Source organism: Sylvia atricapilla, chromosome 9, assembly GCF_009819655.1.
Source record: "Sylvia atricapilla isolate bSylAtr1 chromosome 9, bSylAtr1.pri, whole genome shotgun sequence".
Lineage (NCBI taxonomy): Eukaryota > Metazoa > Chordata > Aves > Passeriformes > Sylviidae > Sylvia > Sylvia atricapilla.
This window is the reverse complement of record NC_089148.1, coordinates 12,156,445-12,177,402: the sequence shown is the minus strand read 5'-3', so window position 1 is coordinate 12,177,402 and position 20,958 is coordinate 12,156,445. Positions and strand designations below refer to the sequence as shown.

The 20,958-nt window shown below is 46.8% G+C and overlaps 1 protein-coding gene across 1 annotated transcript; it reads left to right on the top strand.

The window, feature by feature from the left end:
* Positions 1-2,172: 2,172 nt before the first annotated feature.
* On the top strand, positions 2,173-20,734 carry LOC136365184 (sodium/glucose cotransporter 4-like). The gene is made up of 14 exons (XM_066325535.1): positions 2,173-2,316; positions 3,023-3,094; positions 5,530-5,634; positions 7,504-7,668; positions 10,228-10,333; positions 10,907-10,987; positions 11,756-11,961; positions 12,773-12,908; positions 13,796-13,903; positions 14,084-14,234; positions 15,245-15,413; positions 15,935-16,150; positions 18,956-19,103; positions 20,526-20,734. The coding sequence occupies exons 1-14, from the start codon at positions 2,188-2,190 to the stop codon at positions 20,732-20,734; spliced, it is 2,001 nt and encodes a 666-aa protein (XP_066181632.1). The 5' UTR covers positions 2,173-2,187.
* The last annotated feature ends 224 nt before the right edge of the window (positions 20,735-20,958 follow it).

The following is a 20,958-nucleotide window of genomic DNA, read 5'->3' as shown; positions in this document are numbered from 1 at the left end:
TCATGCCCAGCACTTCCTCTGCTGCCACCACCACTGCCACCAACAACACAGGTAACATAAACTGATTCATTCCTTCACTTTGGGCAAGTAACATTCAGCTTTCCCTGCGTGGCCAAGAGGCTCTGAGCCCTCTGCCAGCTGGGGAGGGTGGGTTTGCTGCTGCAGGCAACCAGCACACTCCAGGTCCCTGGGGAGAAGTGGGAGACAGAGTTTGCCACCCTCTGAATCAACAGAGATCTGCCAATTTGCACCTGCTGGGCTTGTGCTGCTGCTGTATCTTTCACTTCAAGGGCCACTTGTTTATCAGCTGTGATAAATTTTTATTGTTTGCTGCGTTCATGAATTCCCACATTTGTACCCGAGGCAAGGAGCACCTCATCTCCTGGGCATGGATGGCCACCAGTGCTGACCTAGCAGGGCATGGAGCGGGAGATAAGCACTGCCCTGCTGCTGGAAGCCAGCAGGGCCCTGGACTGTGCACCTGCTCCTTGCCCAGGGCTGCTGCAACAGGGCTGGGAGCCAGGGGAGCCAGGATGTGTCATCCCCTTGGCTGTGGGCAGGGACAGTGGTCGTGTCCCCAGGGAGGAGCACAGCTCTGCTTGTCCCAGGACGGGGGAGTGGAGCAACTCCTGCCTCAACAGGATGGGGAAAGGACTGCTACAAATGCACTCAAGATGTTGTCCATGTTTGAGGTGCAGCTGCTGCAGCACCTGGTCACTGTAATTGGTCACTGCAGTTTGGGATGATCCAGGCTGTGTAATAACACCTGACAACATCCTACTGCCATAAGCCTGTGTCATTTCAGTGTGTCCAATGGACTCGTGGTAGCTCATGTTGGGAATGGCTTGTTAGATGTATTTGCTGGCCTGGGGTGAAATTCTTCAAGTGTTTCCAAGTGTTAATTGCTGCAGGTACAGTACTGTGGAAAGGTGGGGTGAAGTGCCAGGTCAGGCAGGATCTTGGGCTTTGGGTTTCCCATGTGGAGGAGCATTCCTGGTTTGGGAGGACTGGAGATGCTGTGTTTGCTTCTTGGGCAGGTATTTAAAGCATTTTAGGATTAGGCAACAGTCTTTTGCTTTCTTCAGGTGCTGAGGCTTTAAGAGGGAGAAGTGTGTGGGTGAGTGCAAATCAGCTCTGTACAGGGAGAGCTGCCTGTTTATACCAGAGGATTTAGGCTTCCAGATATTTAATTTCTGGTAACTGTACTTCAGCTTGTTAAAACACTTGAGTCTTGAAAAGCTCCTGTGGATAATGAGCCTGTGGGGAGGCACTGCTCCCAGGGAGCCTCAGACTGGGGAGCAGGGGTGGATGTGGGCCTCATGCTAGCAGTGCAATTAATGAGCAAGTAGGTGGCCAGCATTTACAAGAAAACTCTGGTAGAGAGGGAAATAAAACATTGAGAGAGAGGTTTTGTTGCCTCCCTTGAAACCAAGATCAAGCACAGCTCATCTAAGTTTAAAATGTCCCATGTGATATGTCATGGTGTGAGGGACCACGGACGGTGGAGGTTGGGGGATGTAGGAGATGGTTTTGCTTTGAAGTCTGGGGTTGGCCTGGAGAAGACTCTGGAAGGGCTCTACCAGCCCCAGTAGGAACCTTTTGTGATCCTGCCAAAACTGTCCCAACAAAGGAGCAAAGGTTTGGTGTGACCCATTCCCTGAGCCCTGGTTCAGGGGGGTCATGCTGGAGGGTGCCCACCTTGTCTGCAAACCAGGATGAGAAATATCCCTGCTGAGGACCTGCATTCAGTTCGACATGTCCTAGGGTCCAGCCTTCCCCTCCTTCCTGCCCATGTCCTGTGACACAAGGTTCCTACTGAGGTGGTAGAACCATTCCAGAGCTGGCAGTGGGGCACAAGCCTTCTCCAGGCAGTTCCCTGATCTTAAAGCAGAATGGTCTCCTACATCCCAGTGGGTGTCACCAATGGGTAAATGGGCAGAGAAAGGACCACTGGTAAATGGGCACGAGGGGGAATGGGAGGAATCCTCACACCACAGAGCTGTGTGGTGGCTGGCCCTCACTGATGAGCCATGGGACCAAACTCCTGTTGGGAAATGTTAGCCAGTCCTGCCTGGCTTTTGATCCCCACTCACACTTTCTTCACCCAGTTAATAATTACAACGGAAATAATTAAAACCAATGTGCACTGAAGTCCAGTATGAGAAAATCAGCAGTTAGCTCAGAGCCATGAGCCAGCCAACCACAGGCACCACAGAGCTGCCTGAGCCACCAGGAGACACAGTAGCAGCCTTTGCAGTGGCAGACATCATCGTGCTGGTTCTGTACTTTGTCTTTATCCTCGTTGTTGGAATATGGGTGAGTCCCTGAGGGGGCCGGGGTTGGCTCTGCCTGAGCCAGAGAGGTTTTGATGCTCCCTGGACTCCTCCTGGGTAGAAAGGGGTTTGCCTGCAAATGGCATCCTCTACACAACTTATCCCAGGGCCTGTTGGGTAAATTTGGGGATGACAGGAATCCTTCTGTGAGCCTTCACTCCCACCCCACATGGGGACAACTGTGGGATCACTCCCTGAGGGTTGTTCTGGGAATGATGCTCGACTCCTGTGCTGCAAAGCAGTCTCACATCTGAGTGTGGACAGGCAGGAGGCAAAAGAAAAGCCAGGGTTGCGCTGGAGAAGACTGAAATGAGACCTTAAAAACTTTGGGAAGATTGTTGCTAGTGATTTGTTCATGTTGTTTGGCAAAGGCCTCTGTCACAGACAGCAACTGCGTTCTGCTTGCCTGAAGTGGTTTTTCTTTCCCAGTTGGTCCATTCACAGAGAAGTCATTAAACAGGTACAAGCAGCTTCTTGCCAAAGCACAACTGTGAGAAGCCTGCACAAAAAGGGGCAGCAGCAGTGTGTGAAGCCTGGCATACTGAACAGATCCGTACAGTTATTTTGGAGCTGGTGCTGAGGCCAGGCACATGTTTGGACAAGGACAAGGGTTCTCCTGGCTTGGTCTGACTCGAGGGTGGGTGAATGGAGGAAAACACTTTTTCCTGTTTTTTCTCCTGTGCTTCCAGTCATCGATACGAGCGAGCCGCGGGACCGTTGGAGGCTATTTTCTGGCTGGACGAGCCATGACTTGGGCACCTGTGAGTGAAATGCTTCCCTCTGTTTCTCATGGTTTGAAATTCCAGGTGTGAGAGCAGGTTCATTGAGGGGACCCAGTTTTTACAATTCCTGCCTGTAGTCTTGTGATGAAGGGGACAGATGAAGGATCCATCAGGAATCATCCCACACATCTTTGCCAGTGGGCTGCAGCATGGAGCTGCCAGGCCAAGAGTGTAGCTCAGCATCTTCAGGGTTTTCCAACTCTCAGTTCCTCTGCTAAAGTTAGCAGAGGAATAAATATAAAACTGTTCCCACTGATGAAAGTTATGGAATGCTGACTGCCTAGCTGGGATTGAAATTTTTGGCCTCAACTCACCACTGACTTTCCCAAGTCAAGAGAGCATTAGGTAATCTAGGAATGTGTTATCCTGTAAAGAGCATTTAGACACTGAATTAAAAATAATCCCTAATCCCAAGACTTTCTCAGCCCTTGCTATTTAGAGCAGAGTTAAGTTTATTGACCAACGATATCAAGGATATAAACTTCAAACCACTGAAGTACAAATCTTCACTATGAAGGAAAAAAAATAGTCTATTGAAGGCACCTTTTCTTGGGAGTGAAAGGTACATATAAAGATAATTTAGAGTTGGAAAGGAATACAAACGCCACAGGAATAAAGATTCTTCTCAGCCAATAGCAGACTTTAGAACCATATATCTCTGCAGTGAGTCATGGGTAACGGAATTCACATCTCAACCAAAACAGGCTTTCTCTTTTTTCCTTTGGCTGTGCATTGCCCATAAATTCACTAGGCTGGATTTTTAGCTTCTTCTACCAGAGACACATGCACCTCTATAAAACATTTAATGCCAAAGCTTAGTTTCATGGTTTTCTCTAATTAGGAGGGGGAAAATTAAAAGATACTAAATTTGAAATTGCTCCCCTCAGTCTTGTTCTTTTAAACAAGATTTCTGGGTTGGGGTTTTTTCTATTAAAAAGTCTCCCCAGACAAATGCCAAAACATCCTCACTGCTTTTGGCTCCAACCAGAGGTGGCTACAGAGGCTATTTGGTACAGATCAGCTCTTGCCTCTTCTGAACTCTTTTCGGTTCAGAGCAACCTCTAATGCTGTTCACTTCTCAGATTTGTTTGTCAGAGCTGATTCCACCTCTGCAGTTCTCCTGCAGGCTCAGCTCTTTGTGGCCTTCACCTTGAGGACACGAGTGGCTTATCTGCGTTTTATTATTGTTTTTATGAGTGACACGTTTCAGCTGTGCATTAAACAGCCTCAGCTAAGCCCTGATATTAAACTGCTGTTCTATTGCAATGTATCTTTTTTCTGTGTCTAATCTACATATCAGGAAAACCACTCACATTTCTTGCCGAGCACTGTTTGTAAAGTCCTGTTGCAGCAACTTCTTTAACCAAGAGGTTTGTCAGACAGAAAAGAAAGCAGAGTCAGTGTGGATGTTGATGTCATTTTACCTTGCCCAAAGGTAAAATGCAGATCAGCTTCCATTATTCCTTGTTCCACATGTGGCAGTTCTAAGGAGGGAAAAGCTCCTTGTAGGTGATGTGCCTAAAAGCAAAGTGTAGAATGAAAGGGCACTACTTGTCCTTTGGGTAGTTGTTCCTTTGACCCTGAGAGAGAGTTGATGTTGGCATGCAGAAAGGAGGTGAGGCTTTGTGCCAGTGAAAGTAGTAACTCAGTCAGATAGTCTTTTCCCTGTTTAAAAAGCCTTCGAGCTGGCATTCTGACAATTAGTGTGTCAAGGAGCCATGGCAGGGACAGCCTATCCTGCCCACAGCCTGCAGAGTTAGCCTAAGCCATGAGCATTTTCCAGCCTGCTGCAGAGCTCTGTAGCTTTGAACCTACCTTGGACACTAAACACAAAAGACCTGCATGCTCCTAGCACATCCATGCTACGGTTCAGGAATCTCCTCCCTCAGGAGGAGATCCAAGAGAGCACTCCTGTCAGCATGGCTGTGTGAACCAGCACCACACATGTTCTGAGCAGGACTCAAAAGGGGTTGTCTGCAGGACATGGGGAGGTAGGGCAAGGGCCAGCAGGGTCAGAGATGGCACCTTGCTGGCTGCCTAACAAGGGAATGGAGAAATCCACTACATTTCATTTCATGGTCATGGAGAAATCTGTGGTGTCACCAGGCTCCCCTCCCTCTGCTTTGCCCCTGTAACAGTTGTGCTGCTCAGGAAGCAAAGCGAGCCCCGAGTCTGAGATTAAGCTTTGCACTGGAGTAGGGGCAGTGGAAGGGAGCAGGAACATACTTTAAGATATAAAATATGTGGGTTTTTTGAGAGTTGAAGGAAAACTCCACTTTCTGTTAGCACCCAGCTGCCTGACTACGTGGAGATGAGATCCTGGGGAAAGAGATTTTCTGGGGGAAATGCTCGGGTTGATACAGAAGTTCCTCAAAGTGACTTTCTCACTTTTATCCCTGTCCCCTGTGTTTCAGATTGGAGCATCCCTGATGTCAACCGATGTGGGCAGTGGTTCATTTGTGGGAGTGGCAGGCACTGCAGCAGCTGGGGGCCTTGCTGTTGGAGGCTTTGACTGGAATGTAAGGGTCACTTCTGTTGTCGACTAAGATGTCACGATATCAGGGATATCAAGGGATATCAAGATATCAAGGGATATCAAGATATCCCTGTTTACAGAGGGATTGGGGTTTCTCTCCAAAATCAGGCGTTTCACAGTATCAGCAGCAGCAAGGGCTCAGCTCTCAGGATAGAAGCCTCCAGACATTCCGACAGCCTTCGAAACATGAGATCTTTATTTTAGTTTAAGTGGAATTCACTAGAATTATTAGCTTTTTTGCCTTCCCAGTGGTACATGGCCATATTTTTAAGCTTTAGCCTTATGAAGATTAAAATAAAGGATAATGAATGCTGGAAAGGTACTTTGATAATCCCAGGATTCTGGGTACAGGGAGCTGGAAAAAAAAAAAAGGCAAGAAGCAGCAGCCTGTGCTCCCATATTCACTGTAAATCCATGAGAATCGGCAACACAGTCTTCACCTGGCAGCTGCCAAAACGTGGCACCTCTGGGGTGAACATCTGGGTGTGAAGGCAGATCTCATTTTGCCCTGTTGAGGTGGCCTGGAAAATTGCCCCTGACACCACACAGAGCATGAAAACCAGGCCTTGGAGTGTGTGCTAATGAAATTTGTCAGCTGATGAGGAGAGAGATTAGTGCCAGCCTCACAAGAAGTGCCGCTCACCAAACTCTGAATCTCTTGCCTACTTCAGCGGAGTGTAAATAGTGCCAAGCAGAAGCAGGGCCCACCAAAAGCTCTCTCCTGGGGTATGTATTCACTGCAATGTTTTTTCTAGACCATAAAGGTCACCTTTAAATCCTTTGTGAAGAAAACTGAGACTTTTGTTCTGCCTGGTGCATATAGGACATAACATTGCTGTACTCAAAGGAAATTTATTCAAGTCCCTTTAGAAGCTCATGAAGACAAGACTGTGTTTCAGGGCAAATCTAACTTCATCACTTCAGATTAATCTATTTCAGATTGGAAAGAGAACTTTCATATGCCATTACTCTCTCCCTGTGCCAAGGGACATCATTCAGCTGGAGGGATTATATGAGCATCTTTCACCTCAGCCAGTCTCTGCCACTGCAGGAGCCACGGCTCTTCTCAATCAGTCATAATCTCTGCTCACAGAGATCACGTTTTTTCTGAAAACTTCAATAACTGATCAAAATAAATGTAAGGATAAATGATAATGGCCGGAGAGAAGCAGGAGGTGAGGTTTGATGATCCAATGGCTTTCATTTCCCTTTAAGTTCTCTTTGGGCTTTTTGCTGGGAATCAGAGAAGAACTATATGACGAATGCCTTTACTCTTTCCAAAAGACTCTTCACCTGTGGCAAAGCAACTAAAGTGCCTCTTTATCTGCCAGTGACAGAAGCACATCTGCGCCACCTGCAAGGAGAACATCCCAGCAGAGTCTTGCTGTTGCTTATTTTTATGCTCCGCAGGGACAGTCTGCTGCCTCAGCCTCATCACTTGCTAATCAAGCAACAAACAGATGCTCCCATCCTGTTCTGAATCACTTAACTCTTCACTGCCACAGCCTCAGTGGTTTCAAAGGCCACCAAATACACCAGCACCTTTCAGAGAACCAGAGCAACAGAATACACCACCTTGCTCAAAAGACCAGGGGATGGAAGAGGAAGTGACACCCATGACAGAGAGAAATACAGGCCTTAGGAGATCTTCCAAAGCTTCTAACTGTAATTGTAATAATTCCTCCAGCTGCTGGCTCACCTTCTGAGCAGGGAGAAAAAGTCAGTCTGCTTCTCAAATACATTGCATGGCACTGTACCTTTCTGCTTTCTTAGGCTGGCCACTGTCAGAACAGGGGGAAAAGCTGTTGCCATGTGTTGAATCCTGTGCCTTTATTCTCTGTCTCCTTAACAGGCCATCTGGCCACTGCTGGCTCTCGGCTGGATCTTTGTGCCTGTTTATATCGCAGCAGGAGTTGTCACCATGCCTGAGTACCTGCAGAAGAGGTTTGGAGGGCAGAGGATACAAATCTACATGTCCGTGCTGTCCCTGATTCTCTGCATATTTTTCAGGATATCTGTACGTATTCAGCGGAACACAAGCCTTGTGTCTAGGGCAGGGATTGGGCATCCTGGTACAAGGCAGGGCTGCTCAGAGAGAACTCCTTGAAAGGAGCAGCCCTGCTCCCAGGAACAGCAGCAGTGTGTTAGTGGGCTGCTCTTGCCTCTGTATTGATCATGGAGACCTTTCCTAAGAGAGACAGAGCCCTCATTCAACAGCAATGCACTGTGAGAACTTTACAGGGATGTGCAACTAATTCCTAACCAGTCTAAGTACCATGGGCTGTCTGCCTGCTTTTCCTCTTCTATCACATCAAACCTTAGGCATCAGAGATAGAGGAAGGACTGCATTACTCTATCTGAAAATCTGTCTGGCTGCATCTTGTACAGATGAAATTCTCTTAAATATCGTAACCCTGCTGTTGTTCTTTTAGTTGATTTTTCAGCATTAGGTATTTTATGGTTGTTCCTCTCTCTTTCTCTCACATGTTGCACAAAAAGGGTACAGTGAAAGGGAGGTAGGTTTTGACTTAAGACCAAACTCAGCATCTTTTCTGAACTGCTTGTAGCACTGTATCCTGCTGGTAACCAAAATCCAGAGTAGCTTGCTGAGTATTTCCCCCTTTTAAATGCCATGCAGAAGGAATAGAAGTTATGCTCAGGTATTTCCTAAGAACTACCTGTGCCCTTGGAGGGAGAGGAGTGTATTTGAGTCCACTACAGGGACTGAAGATGTCAGTCCTTTGTCTCCAGCTGATTATGCCAAGGTCCGTACAAGGCAGTTTTCACTAGACCCTTCTGAAATATTTAGATGTCAAATTGCCTTGGGAGACAATGGCTGGAGACAAAACACTCCTGTGGCTTCGAGGTCCTTCTCCCAGACTTATGTCTCAGCTCCTGGGAGGGGCATTAAGAGCAGTTCCAGGCTGGGAGTGTGGGGTAGACTGCCTCCTCTAATGGGCAGCTCTTGGTCATGACACCCACAGCTGTCACCACCGCCTCCAGCTTGCTCTGTGGCATCAAAGCACTGGCCCTGGTGGCAGAGTGAGTGAGGTGTTGCAAAGAGGCACTTCAAGCCTCTTTACCTGTGAGGGATAAATGGCAAGTGTCTCGTGCAGCAGCCCACAGTGAGCACAGGCACAGAGTGAAGGTATGAAACGGAGCTGTCTTTCAGAGTGACCTTCAGCAGAGCAGTATTTGCCAGTGCTTTTCAGAGCAGGACCCTGGCCTCCATCACTGCAGTTTCATCTCAGTGCTTTCTCCTCTGTGCAGCCAATTCATGTGTGCCTGAGGGATGCGGCTGGGGGAGTTTATGGCCATGACAGGCGCTTTCTATTAAGCAGAGCTATCTATTGTTTGTGGAGAGCTCATTTAGCGGCTGGCTGGACAGCAGGCACTTGGTGACAAGAAGGAATTTTCTCCTTGTGCTTTCTGCCCAAACATAGGTCAACAACCAGGGCACTGCAGAGTCTTCTCGGTTTGCAAAGAGAAGAGAGATCTCTATAAACAGTGTTGTCAGAAGACTGTTCCTGCATGGCTACAGAGGTGGTTGTGTTTCCTGCTGGGAAGCCAGACTCCAAAAGAGGCAGGGATGCCTGTGGTGTACTGGCTGTGCCTGTCGTGTCTCAGGCCTGCAGAGGTCAGGGCTTTACACTGGCTCCTTGCTTTTAGGGTGCTCATTTCAGATACAGGAAATGGAATTCTTACCCCGCCCCTTCTGTCTCCCTTGGCAAAGGTCTTCACCTGTATCTCACCCCATACCAGACTTGCAGGTGTCCTTCTACCTGCTTTCCCAACATAAACATCTCCCATATCACCTTCTGCAATTTTGAATGATGTTATCTGTGTAATTCCAGATTTCATCTGTCCAACCAGATTCTGGTGTTACTCTCTGCCAGAAGGTCCAAACAAAACACAGCTGATGAGGGTTTCTGAATTTCTAGTGAGGTCCTCAGCAGGTATAACCTGTTTTTTGGAGTCTCTCTAATATGCTGAACTGCAGGAACAGAAAAACCACCTGTTGACCTTCTCAGATCCACAAACCATGGTACAAGACATCAGTGACTCTTTAGGAGTCTTTCAAGAGAGAGTGTCTCTTGGACCATGAGGCCACCAAGGCGTGGCCCTGGGAAGAATAAGGTCTCTGCTATCTCCCTCTTTTCCCTCCTGTGTCTACCTGCAGATACATGGGCTCTGTCATCCAGGGATGTGTTCACAGGCACTAAAAGACGTGACAGTTTACACCTGTCCTTTTCTTTGCCAGCCAGGATTCTGTGACTCAAGATGGTCTTAATTTTGATGACTTTTGGTCAGTCAGTCCCTTGGTGTAGCACCTTCATTTTCACCCTCTTGCTCTCCCAGATCCTGAAAGCTCTGACCTAGAGGAAAGTTTTTCCTTACAGCAAAACAAGGTTCAGAGCCAGGAGTCCCAACAGCTCTTCTCCTCCCCTTCCAGTTCACCTTCCTGGTGTCTGCCCTGTCAGTGCTTTCAGCCACAGAGGGCTGCAGGCTGCTTTATTAGATTTCACTTGCACAAAGCACTACTAATGTCAGACTGCCCTTGGTTTTTTTATTCCAGGTAGACATTTTTGCCGGAGCATTGTTCATCCAAGTCTCTTTGGGCTGGAACCTCTACTTGTCCACTGTGCTCTTGCTAGCAGTGACTGCTGTCTACACCATTTTTGGTAAACAGCTGGTTTTCAAGGACACATTATAAACTGGAGCCTAGGATATATGTTTCCCATTTCCTACAGAGGGGAAAGAGTATTCAGGTCCTGGTCTGAGGGAGAGACTGCCCCAGTTGTTGGTAATACCTGCCTTGTCACTGCCACCTGTTGGAGACCTTTGACTCTTCCCCTCTCCCCTCTTGAACCAAGGGAAAGTTGTATGGGGGGAATATCACTATTTTTAGAGGATTTTCTAACACTGCACAAGGCTCTTGGCTCCCTCTGTGCAGGAAGCTACCACTGCCCATGTTTGCTATTTTGCTCCCTTTCTGCAAAATTAGCAACTTGAGCTGTTAAGATGCTGAACTGCCTCCAAGTTCTCTCATGAACATGGAAAACCCTCCACACTGTTCCTCATGGAAGGGCTTGTGACAGCTGTGGGCTCCAGGGGACCAGTTCAGTGCCAGCTTCTCCCAGTGGGTCTGCCCTGAAATCACAGGGCTAGGGCTAAAGAAAGCATTTTTCCAGGTGAGGTTCCTGTTTTCCTGTGCATGGTGACACACTGACTGCTGTCTCTGCTTCTCCTGGCAGGGGGTTTGACTGCTGTGATTTACACAGACCTGCTGCAGACCATAATCATGGTGCTGGGAGCTTTCGTCCTCATGTTCATAGGTAAGGGGAACCTGCAGTAGCACCACACAGCAGTTTGGTGGTCCCAAGTGGCCACTGAAGGCACCTTAGCAGGGTGCCTCACACTTCCATGTGTGGTGCAGAAATGAGTTTCAAGCACTCATGGAAGTGGTGCCAGCACAAGTCTCATTCTCCAAGCCATCACACTTTCTTCATCCTTTGCACTAACTGTATGGAGGTGAGGCTCTGAATAACTTCACCACGCTGGAGTTGCCAAAGAACTCCGGAACATCACATTCTCAGGGCAAAATTCAGCTCTCTTTAAGCTCATGTCAACTCAGAGTAATCCTGCTGATTTCCACTGTTGACTTTTGGAGTTACTGTGGATTCAGGTGGGTGTAACTGAGTGTTATGAAAAAATAAAGAGCAACAAGGCAATGACCATCATCAGTCTTTGTTTTAAGCCTTCTTGACAAATAGAACTATCTAAACCAGGTACATATTTTTTCATGTTATACTTTCCAGCTCTAGCTCTTGGGGGGTGTTTAAGTAAAAACTAGATGCTGATGACATTGCAGGGATTAGGATCATGGAGATTTTCCTGCACTGATCCTCTTCCAGAATGTGTTGTTTAAACTACAAACAAAATCTGGGCAAAATCCTGCTGACTTCTGTAGAAACTCTTGACTGCAAAACGCAAGGGTGGAATGAAAAGTAAAGGAGAGAAGAGGAAGATAAAAGTAATCATGAGACTCAGATAATAATTTGCATGATCCAACATCCTTTAAATCACTCACATTTTCTTTACAGGATTTGAAAAAGTTGGCTGGTATGAAGGACTTCAAGAGAAATATATGACAGCAATACCAAAGGTCACGGTCCCAAACACAACCTGTCACCTCCCACGTGCAGATTCCTTTAATTTGTTCAGGGATCCCATCACAGGAGACGTTCCCTGGCCTGGCCTTATGTTTGGTCTTACTGTGGTGGCTATTTGGTGCTGGTGCACTGACCAGGTAAATAAAATCCTTCCCTCAGCAGACAAACCCCCACAGTGTTATTTTCAGTCCACTCCTCAGTCTGTGGATGTGTGAGCTGAAAAATCACTGGGCCTCAGTGTGCAGGAGCTGCTACTTTTTTAACTGGTCTAGACCAGAATGTCTCACTCCTTCCACCTTCTCAGCAAGCTGCTAATTTTATGCACTTCTTAGTGCAGTGAGAACAGGTTGTTTTCATCCCTCTTCATTCCACTGTGGGCTGGTGAGTACTAGGAGTCTTCATGCAGTTAGCATGACAAGGGTATAAAAAAGCGAATGTGGAGCTGTTTGTGCTGTGACCTTAAGTAGACCTCCAGACAATATTCCTCCATTCATATTCCCAGATGTCTCATGTCCCTTATTCCTTTCCAAGCTACAAACAAGGAGAGCTGTGTGTATTTCTCGGGACACGGTGCTTCTGTACTTTCAGATGGGATAATTATGAAACCCCATCACTGAGCTTTTACCAAAACACCCACAGTCTGCTTCATTCCGTGTCTCTTGCTGCCATACAGCTGCTGTCTCCAGCCCTCAAGGTGGCTTCATTTCACTCAAGGGTGAAATCATTCCTGTAAAGGAAATTTCCACACTGCCCTCTCCTCTAGCCTGAGGACTGAGCTCTGAGGGGTGGCAGCAGGCTGTAGTCAGTGAGGTGGGAAAGCTGTCCTTGGCATGAAAAACATGCTGGGATCCTGTGGGATGAAAGTCATCCCTGAGAAGGAGAGGCAGAGAGAATGGATCCTGCTCTCTCTGCTGTGCTTCTGTTTCATTCTCTTTTCCCTTTCTGCAGGTGACAGTCCAGAGAGCTCTTTCTGCCAAGAACCTCTCCCATGCCAAAGGTGGATCAGTGTTTGCAGGATATCTGAAGCTCTTGCCTGTGTTTTTCATTGTCATGCCAGGAATGATCAGCAGAGCTCTTTTCCCAGGTGAGCCTTCCCAGTTTCATTAACACAGGGCTCCATACCTGCTGTAACCACTAGTCCCACACAGTTCTACCAGCACATTTACATCTTAGAAACTGCTGTCCTGCAGGAATGTTCAGCGAGATTCCTGTTGCACTGTGGTGTTCCCAAGCCCCCCTTCCACCTCCAGTTCTCCCCACAGTGGCAGAAATCACCAGGAGTGATAAGGGGCATACTTTGCCATTGGGGGCATTTCATTCCATGTTGTGGAAATTGGATTCATTGCTCTATCTGGAGGGAATCAGTGAAATTAAATTCCTGGAGCACTGAAGTTGTCCTTCAGATCTTATAGATTACATCCATTAGGTGTTTTGGATAGTTTTAGCAACCTACCACACAGATTCATTTAGGAGCTGGGCAATTAGGTTAAACGAGGCTCCCTTCTATCTCAAGGAGCTCTCATTGCTGGTTTCACCAGAGCCCTCCCCTTTCCAGGAAGAACAACTTGGTTAGAAGGAGCACTCCCAGAGGAAAGAGCCTATTCCCCAGATTTCCTAAACTCACCAGATTTCCTAAACCGGAATAAATGAGCCTCCAGCATCCCTGGGAACCCAGCTGACAGGTTCATGGAAACAGTCCAGTTCCCACAAGTGACAAATCATCAATTATTACAGTTATGCAACACCCAGGAGAGTTTTAGCTGCGGCCTGAACAGAATTTCAAAATGTCATCACAAAGTTTCACCTCGATTATATGATATAAAGCATTTTCAGCTCCACTCATTGTAGCTGTATTCCACCTTGAATTTATGTGACACTGCATAAGGCATCAGGATTTGTTCCCTTGATCTAAACAATCTGTGGCCCAGTGGGATTTGGACTGACTACTTGTTGTTTTCTTGTGTCCCACAGATGAAGTGGGCTGTGTGGACCCAGAGATCTGCAAAAGGGTCTGTGGAGCTGCTGTGGGTTGTTCCAACATTGCCTACCCCAAACTGGTGATCGAACTCATGCCTGATGGTGAGAAACATCATGTGGAGCTGGGCTTGAGCCAGGCTCTGCACGGGGAGATCAGGCTGCCCTTACCCATCCTAAGGATGTGGAAATCTTACTGCAGATACCAGAGAGAAGGATGGAAAACACAGCGCTCAGCGGCTCAGGGCCTAGTCCTGATTCCCCTTCTGTGTTTTGCTCCCTCAGGGCTCCGGGGTTTGATGATTGCAGTGATGATGGCAGCCCTGATGAGTTCCCTCACCTCAGGTTTCAACAGCAGCAGCACCCTCTTCACTATCGACATTTGGCAGCGGATCCGCAAGCAGGCCTCCGAGCAGGAGCTGATGATTGTGGGAAGGTCCTTGCATTTATTTATGTCTCATTCTTCTCATCATCTGTTCTGAGTGCAGCTTTTACATCCTACAGGCTGGACTCACTGAGAAAAAGCTGGTGCCTGCAATATAGAGCAGGAGCAGAGCTTGGGAAAGAGCGTTGTGTTTTCCTGCTTCATCTTTGATAGGCCTTGTCAAGGAGAAACTCTGAATGTTCCACTGAGCTAAGCAGATAATTGCCTCTCTTCTCTCTAAATTTGTTATAAATACTGCTTTAAATGTAACTTTTAGAGAAGACGAAAGTGCTCTTGAGTCATTGTCACCAGAGGTCTATAAAAATGTTATTTTAGCATGACACGGGAGGGATATGTTGCAATTGCTTCTTTTATCCTGTTATTTTTTTTCAGGGAAAAGTGCAAAGCCGAGCCTCCCAGCTTTCTGTCACTGTGATAAGTTATAGTGTCCCTGCGTTTTTTTCAGGGGCATTTAAAGTTCTCCTCCAGACAGGGCAGTTTAGGCTGCATTCAGTGGGGAGGTTTTGCTCTCCAGTCATGAGCATTCTGTTCTAAACTTTGCTGAGGCTGAAGGCTGCAGGCAAACTCACCCTTTGCCATGGCAGACTGGGTAGAGGACAAGTACCTCTTGCTCAGCAGAATGGACAAACCTCTGTGGCACAGAGTGCGAAGGCAGAGGAAGGCTACAATATTCACCTGAGACCCTAAACACAGTTTTAATAAGTAGAAAACGAGTTGGAATTTGGCAAAGGCAAGAGACTGAGCACATTACCTGCTTGGAAATTACCTTCTTTCTTGGATATTACCGCCATATCCAAGAGCAAGGTTGCTGAAGACATGTCACACTTTAAGACACAGCAGGCTCGCATTGGGAGAACAATTTTCTCTTTTCCTGTGTTCGTAAGGAAAGGTTCTTGAGAGTGATCTGTGGATTTTTTCTTCAAAAATTCCAAGAGCAGCTGGGAGTGTGTTTTGCTGGAAATTACCTACAGAGTTAATACAATTTTATCCTTCTCTTTCAGAGTCTTCATCCTCATCCTTGCAGTCATCAGCATTCTCTGGATCCCAATCATTCAGACATCCAACAGTGGAAAGCTCTTCGACTACATTCAGTCCATAGGCAGCTATCTGTCCCCACCAGTCACAGCCCTCTTCATCTTGGCAATCTTCTGGAAGAGGGTTAATGAGCCTGTAAGTGAAGTGTCAACGACCAATTGATATGTGTATTTAATCTGATAAAATAAACAAATATCTCTTCCCTCAGTGCTTAGCCTTTGAGACTCGTTAAACTTGGAGTCAGTCTAGCTCAAGTATGACAATTAGGCAGCCTTTCCTGGCCTGAATTAGTGGATCTTAGCCCAGTCTCTGGTGGCTCCGGGTTTGCTTCTAAGAAGTCACTGCATGTGGTACTTTATGGCAGTCAATATGAAGGCATGAAAGGGAAGTTGTTCTGCCATTTAGGGATGATGTGTCAAAGTCTCATTGCAGGAGTATGGTTAGGAGGAGATTCTTGCTTTGTTCATGCTCCATGTGCTCCATGTTCAAGGGCAGTGGGAGAAAATGAGGATTTTTACCCAAAAAATTCTCCTTTGATGCACATCAGTGTGCATTTCCATCAGACATAAATAGTCTTGGGAGAGAGGGGAGGAGAGGGAAAACTACAACCAGAGGTAATTTGCAGTGACCTTTTCTCTGTGCTTGCCTTTTCTCAGGGTGCTTTCTGGGGCCTCATGATTGGCCTTGCCGTTGGTGTGGTTCGGATGGTCATGGATTTCGTTTATACTGCCCCGTCTTGTGGGGAGGAGGACAGGAGACCAGCTGTGCTAAAGGATGTGCACTACCTCTACTTTGCCCTCATCCTCTGTGCCCTCACTGCCGTTGTCACCGTGGTCATCAGCCTCTGCACCCCACCCATCCCTGAAGAAAAGGTAAGTGACTTGCAGTGACACCCTTTTCCCGGGCTGCCATTTGCCTACCAGAAGTCCCTGAGATCTAACTAAAACATGGTGTGTCATGCATAGGCTGCCAAGAAGCCCTTGCTCCGCAGCCCTCCCTATTCCTCAGGCCACAGAGTGTTAATGCTGCTGAGCACTGAGTGCTTCAAATTGAGTGCAAGGTCCCATGCTGTGCCCAGAGCTGGGCAGACACCACAGCCCACCATAACTGGAAGAGAAAGAAAAGAAGGGGAAGGAGATGAAATCACATTACAGAGCACTGCTGAGGAGAAATTAAATGTATCTAATTGTAGGATCTAGCCTGTTTCAGCAGAGCCAGCATCAATCTTGCAGGCAAACAAGATTAATTTTTTTGCAACATGGGCATTTAGGAAAATAACATTTTGTCCCAATGTGATCTCAATTAAATTTAATCACTTTGAAGGAAGCGCAACTTTCTTTTACTTAGCACATTAAAATGGGGCAGAGTTGGGAGGTTTCATGTTGTAAAATCTTCAAGCAACCCTTCCCAGTCCCAAGTTTTAAAGCCGCTGCCAATACAATAAAACTGTCACCTACCTCTCAGCAAAGGTTACTGGATAGATTAAAAAGACCTAGTTTTTCCTGTCCAACTGCATGAGAGAGAAAATGCTGTGATGACATCAATCTGCTGCTTCCTCCTAACTTGTAAAGCATTAACATTGATGGAATGTTATAGGTGTCCAAGACATCCCGCTCCTGAAGATGACATGAAAGCAGGTGCTCAGATAGAGGGGAGAAAGGCTGTCTTTGTGTCTGCTTGGAGATAAACTCTCAGCTTTTATTAGCTATTAGAGGATCCACATGTGAGACAGAAATACTGGCAAGGAGGCACCATTAGTTCTGCTGCTTACGTTGTTCATGACTGCTCAGGGGTGGCCAGATGGTTGCCAGCAATTAATTACTGGGGTTTAATGAGTTCCCACTCATCATCTGACCTGTGAGAGCTAAACAAATGCAGTGCTCCCTGCCCACAGCAATAGCAAGATAAGATGCATGAACACAGCGCTGGTGAACAGTGAGCATCAAACCAGCAGTTCAGGAGATGGAGAACTGGCCCCAGCACCTCCAGGCTTTTTAGTCTGACCTCAGAGCTATGAAAACATTTCAAGCAACTTCCAAGAGGGGGAGTTCAGCATGGAGATCTAAAAGAATTCGAGACAGAGAGGTTACAATCCTAAGAGATTGCTCAGGGGAGATTTTCAGTGGTATTTATACTGAAATGTGTGAGCTTATAGGCACTGGCTGTAAGTGACCTTACTTAACACATTCTTCAAAGAGCCAGGGGTATGGTCAGTGAGGGCAGGGTTTTGTCTGATGCAGCTGTGTGCAGTTATCCCAGAAGAACACAGGATGAGAGGTGATGGCTGCTCTGCCTCAGGTATCTGAGTGTCTCTATGACAGTGGCTGGGAGGGGGACATTGCTGGGTGTCCTGCATGAGGATCTCTGAAGCTCTGGTTCTTCCTGGTGAATCCATTCCCTTCCTGAGCCTCAGATATTTCTTGCCTAAAACTCGAATGGGGCTGGCTCTGCTCATCCTTAACTGCAGTGCTTGGAGATGGAATGGTGAAAGACACGGTACAAGAGCTAGGAATTGTGGCATTTGTTTTGTCAAGCAAAAAGAGTAGAAAAACAAGCTGGCAAAGACAAAGGCAAGGAAATAGATTGATAGATCATACCTCAGCAGATGTAAATCACCACAGGTCCACTGCCTTCAAAGACCGGGAACAGCTGTTGAGCACAGTTATGTCACTTTGCACCAGCTGAGGATCTTCTCTGGACAACTTCAAATATTGAATCTCAATGCTTCTGAGATAGTAAATGGGCAAAAGGAGAAAAGAGATTTGTATCTGATGTTGGAGTGGTACAGCTAATGTTCCTGGCTTTAAATGAATTACAATCTGAGAAGTGCAAGCTGTAGCATTTTCTCCTGCTGTTTTGGACACTCTCCCATCCCTGTGGTGATTGATGCTGTGCTGGAAAACAAGAATGCAAGGAATTTGTTTGGTATGCTCCAGAGTTCATATGTCTTCATTGTAGGTAGTCCATATTGTGTCACGCCCTCCTTGAAAACCCTGCAAAAGAGCTTACAATTAAATTTGAGACTATGAAGATGAAACACAACTGTCAGGTGCCAGATGGCATTTTGGAACAGAAGGATTTATCCTAGTTTACAAACAACAGAAGAAAAACTTTGCTGAGTTCTTGCAAACTGCCTTGCCCAAGGAGAGTGTGAGGGAGAAAAGGGAGGGGAACAGCCCACAAAGCACTGAGTGCTGCAGCAGCAGGTCAGCTCCCCAGGGGTCAGGGCTCACCCAGACAGGCTGATGGCTTGGCCATTCCACCTGCTGTACTCTGGGCTTGGGATCTATTCCCTGTGTCTTGAGGTCTGGCTTGCTCTAGGATGAGAGTTTCAGAATTTGGGCCTTGAGCCTTTGAAATAGGAAGCTGCTTCCCCAATGTCTGCTAAAGGGTTACTCCTCAGAGACAGGGATGGGACAAGTTATTTAAAAAAATGGAAGGAGAGAAACCCAATTATTACACGTTTTTTCCTCAGCTTTTTGACTCCAGCTGGATGGTGCCAACTTTCTTACCCAGGGTGTGGGCACCTGTGCAGGAAGGAAGGGAGAGAAAGCGGGCATCACCCCAAAAAGGACTCAGCACCACCTTGGACCTGTGCCTGCCAAGGAGGGAGATGTCTGGGTGGCCACATTGGGACAGACAGGCAGTGACCAGTTTTCCTCTGTTCCACTTTGCAGCTGGACAGCCTCACGTGGTGGACCAGGCACAAAAAAGCACCCGCCATAAACCTGGAAAGCGGCAAGAGCGAAGAAGCTCAAAGCAAAGCAGAAGACACAGAGAAGGATGTGGTGGAAACTGCAGCGTCAGGCGATAAGGAGGAGGCAGGTCAGTGAACAGACACACCCATGGGCCTGGGAGTGCACAGCCAGGATCCCATGCAAATCCCTAAAGTTCATGAGGGGCCACCTGGTGCATTCACTGGAGCTGAGACTTGCATTTACACTTTGAAGGGCGGGACAAATGAAAGTGTTCTTGGTCCTCCCAACACACTTTGATGTCACATCCCTCTGAATGGCTCAGAAGAGCTGCCACTCGTGAAAAAAAAGAGCACCAAAAGAGCAGCACAGTTTGAGGAGACCGAGAGACCCTGGGAGCAGACGAGCACTTTGTGGATGTCTAGAATGAACCCACAGGTCTCACTTTTCTCACTTCCATGATGCCAACAGGATCTTTTCATCTTCCTTAGGATGTAAGCCATGGTTAAAACTCACACCTTAAATAGCTCTGTGTCCTACCAGAGGTATTTAAGAGGAAGGAAGGCAGAGCAAAGAGAACTGAAAGAATTGTCAGGAGACAGAACAGTAGCAGGAGATGCTACATAGGCAAATTCTTTTCAGAGTGGACAGAGCTTTATTCTGTAAATCTATTAAAAAATGAAGCTTCCTGGTTTTGAGCTGAACCTTCAAAGGTTACAGAGCAGGAATCTCAGAATAAAGACACACACAAGATTTCTTCACTGCTTCCATTTGCTGGTCAGTCCAAAGGACACTGGAACCAATCACAGTCAAGCCAAACAGAAGTGAACATCTAAACAAATCCCTTGGTTTTTTTCTTCCCCAACAGAGTAAATTTGGTTTTAAGCTGAATAGTTATTCAACAATATTTCTTATTTCTTACAAATTCCTAGTTCACTTCACTAGCTCAAATTTTTATAAACAAATATCTTGGTATTTTGGTAATTAGCAGAGATGAGATGAGGAAAAGATGAGGAAGGAAATGTGAAACAGTAGTTGACACCTTAATGAAGGGGTTTTTTCTGGGTAACAGCTTTTTTCAAGGCCCTATAATATCCTGCATTTCAAAAAAAGGCTATATTTGCAAAGAACAGCCAGTGAAATACACACAGCACAGGACTGACAATTAAAACAATTCACCTGGCATGCCATGTGTAATGAACATGCTGGGATATCTCTAAATGGACCATCACGCTGTCAGGAATTTTTAAAAGTGAATGAAATCTGAGTTAGGGAGAAGAGGGGAAATCTGTTAATTAGCTAATGAGTGACTGGTGTTGCAACCAACTGACTGCAATTAGGCTGTGCTGTACATGGTCTAGGGAGAAATTTCCTATTCCTTCTCCCCTTTTCCTGTTTTACTTTTCCATTCTTTCCATCATCTTGCATCTCCCATGCAAGGTGCCTCTGAAGCCCCACTTCAGACTGGCTGATGCACCTCCAGTCAATTGGGAGATGGGAGGGAAGAGTCCCAGTAGATTCCAACAGCCATGTTTTGGTCCCTCTCTCACAGCAGCCAAACCTTCCTGGTGGAAAATGATGTATTTGTGGTTCTGTGGTCTGTCCACCGGCCCCACGCCCAGCCTGTCCGAGGAGGAGAAAGCTGCCCTGCAGCAGAGACTCACCAGCATTGAGGAAAAGCCCCTCTGGAAGCATGTGTGTGATGTCAGTGCCATTCTCCTGCTGGCTGTCAACATCTTCCTGTGGGCATATTATGCCTGAGCTGGGCTCAGGAATCACACGGCTTTGGTTGCTCTCACCTTCCTGTCTAAGCTGGGAGCATCAGGTGACAGAGCTCCGTGTTTTAAACATTTGAGATTATTTTTTCCCCTAAGAAACATTCAGTTTTGTAGAGAGTAGAACTGAATTTTACTAAGCTTTTTTTTTTTTTTGTAATGACAAGACAGTTTTGATCTTTGGTTATGGGATGAGTTCTTTCCATCTCA

Excerpts from the sequence above, each read along its gene's own strand:
- LOC136365184 (XM_066325535.1), top strand. The coding sequence starts at position 2,188 with ATGAGCCAGCCAACCACAGGCACCACAGAGCTGCCTGAGCCACCAGGA. Across the intron at positions 11,962-12,772 it reads GGTGCTGGTGCACTGACCAG|GTGACAGTCCAGAGAGCTCT; the intron begins GTAAATAAAATC and ends CCCTTTCTGCAG. Across the intron at positions 13,904-14,083 it reads GATCGAACTCATGCCTGATG|GGCTCCGGGGTTTGATGATT; the intron begins GTGAGAAACATC and ends TTGCTCCCTCAG.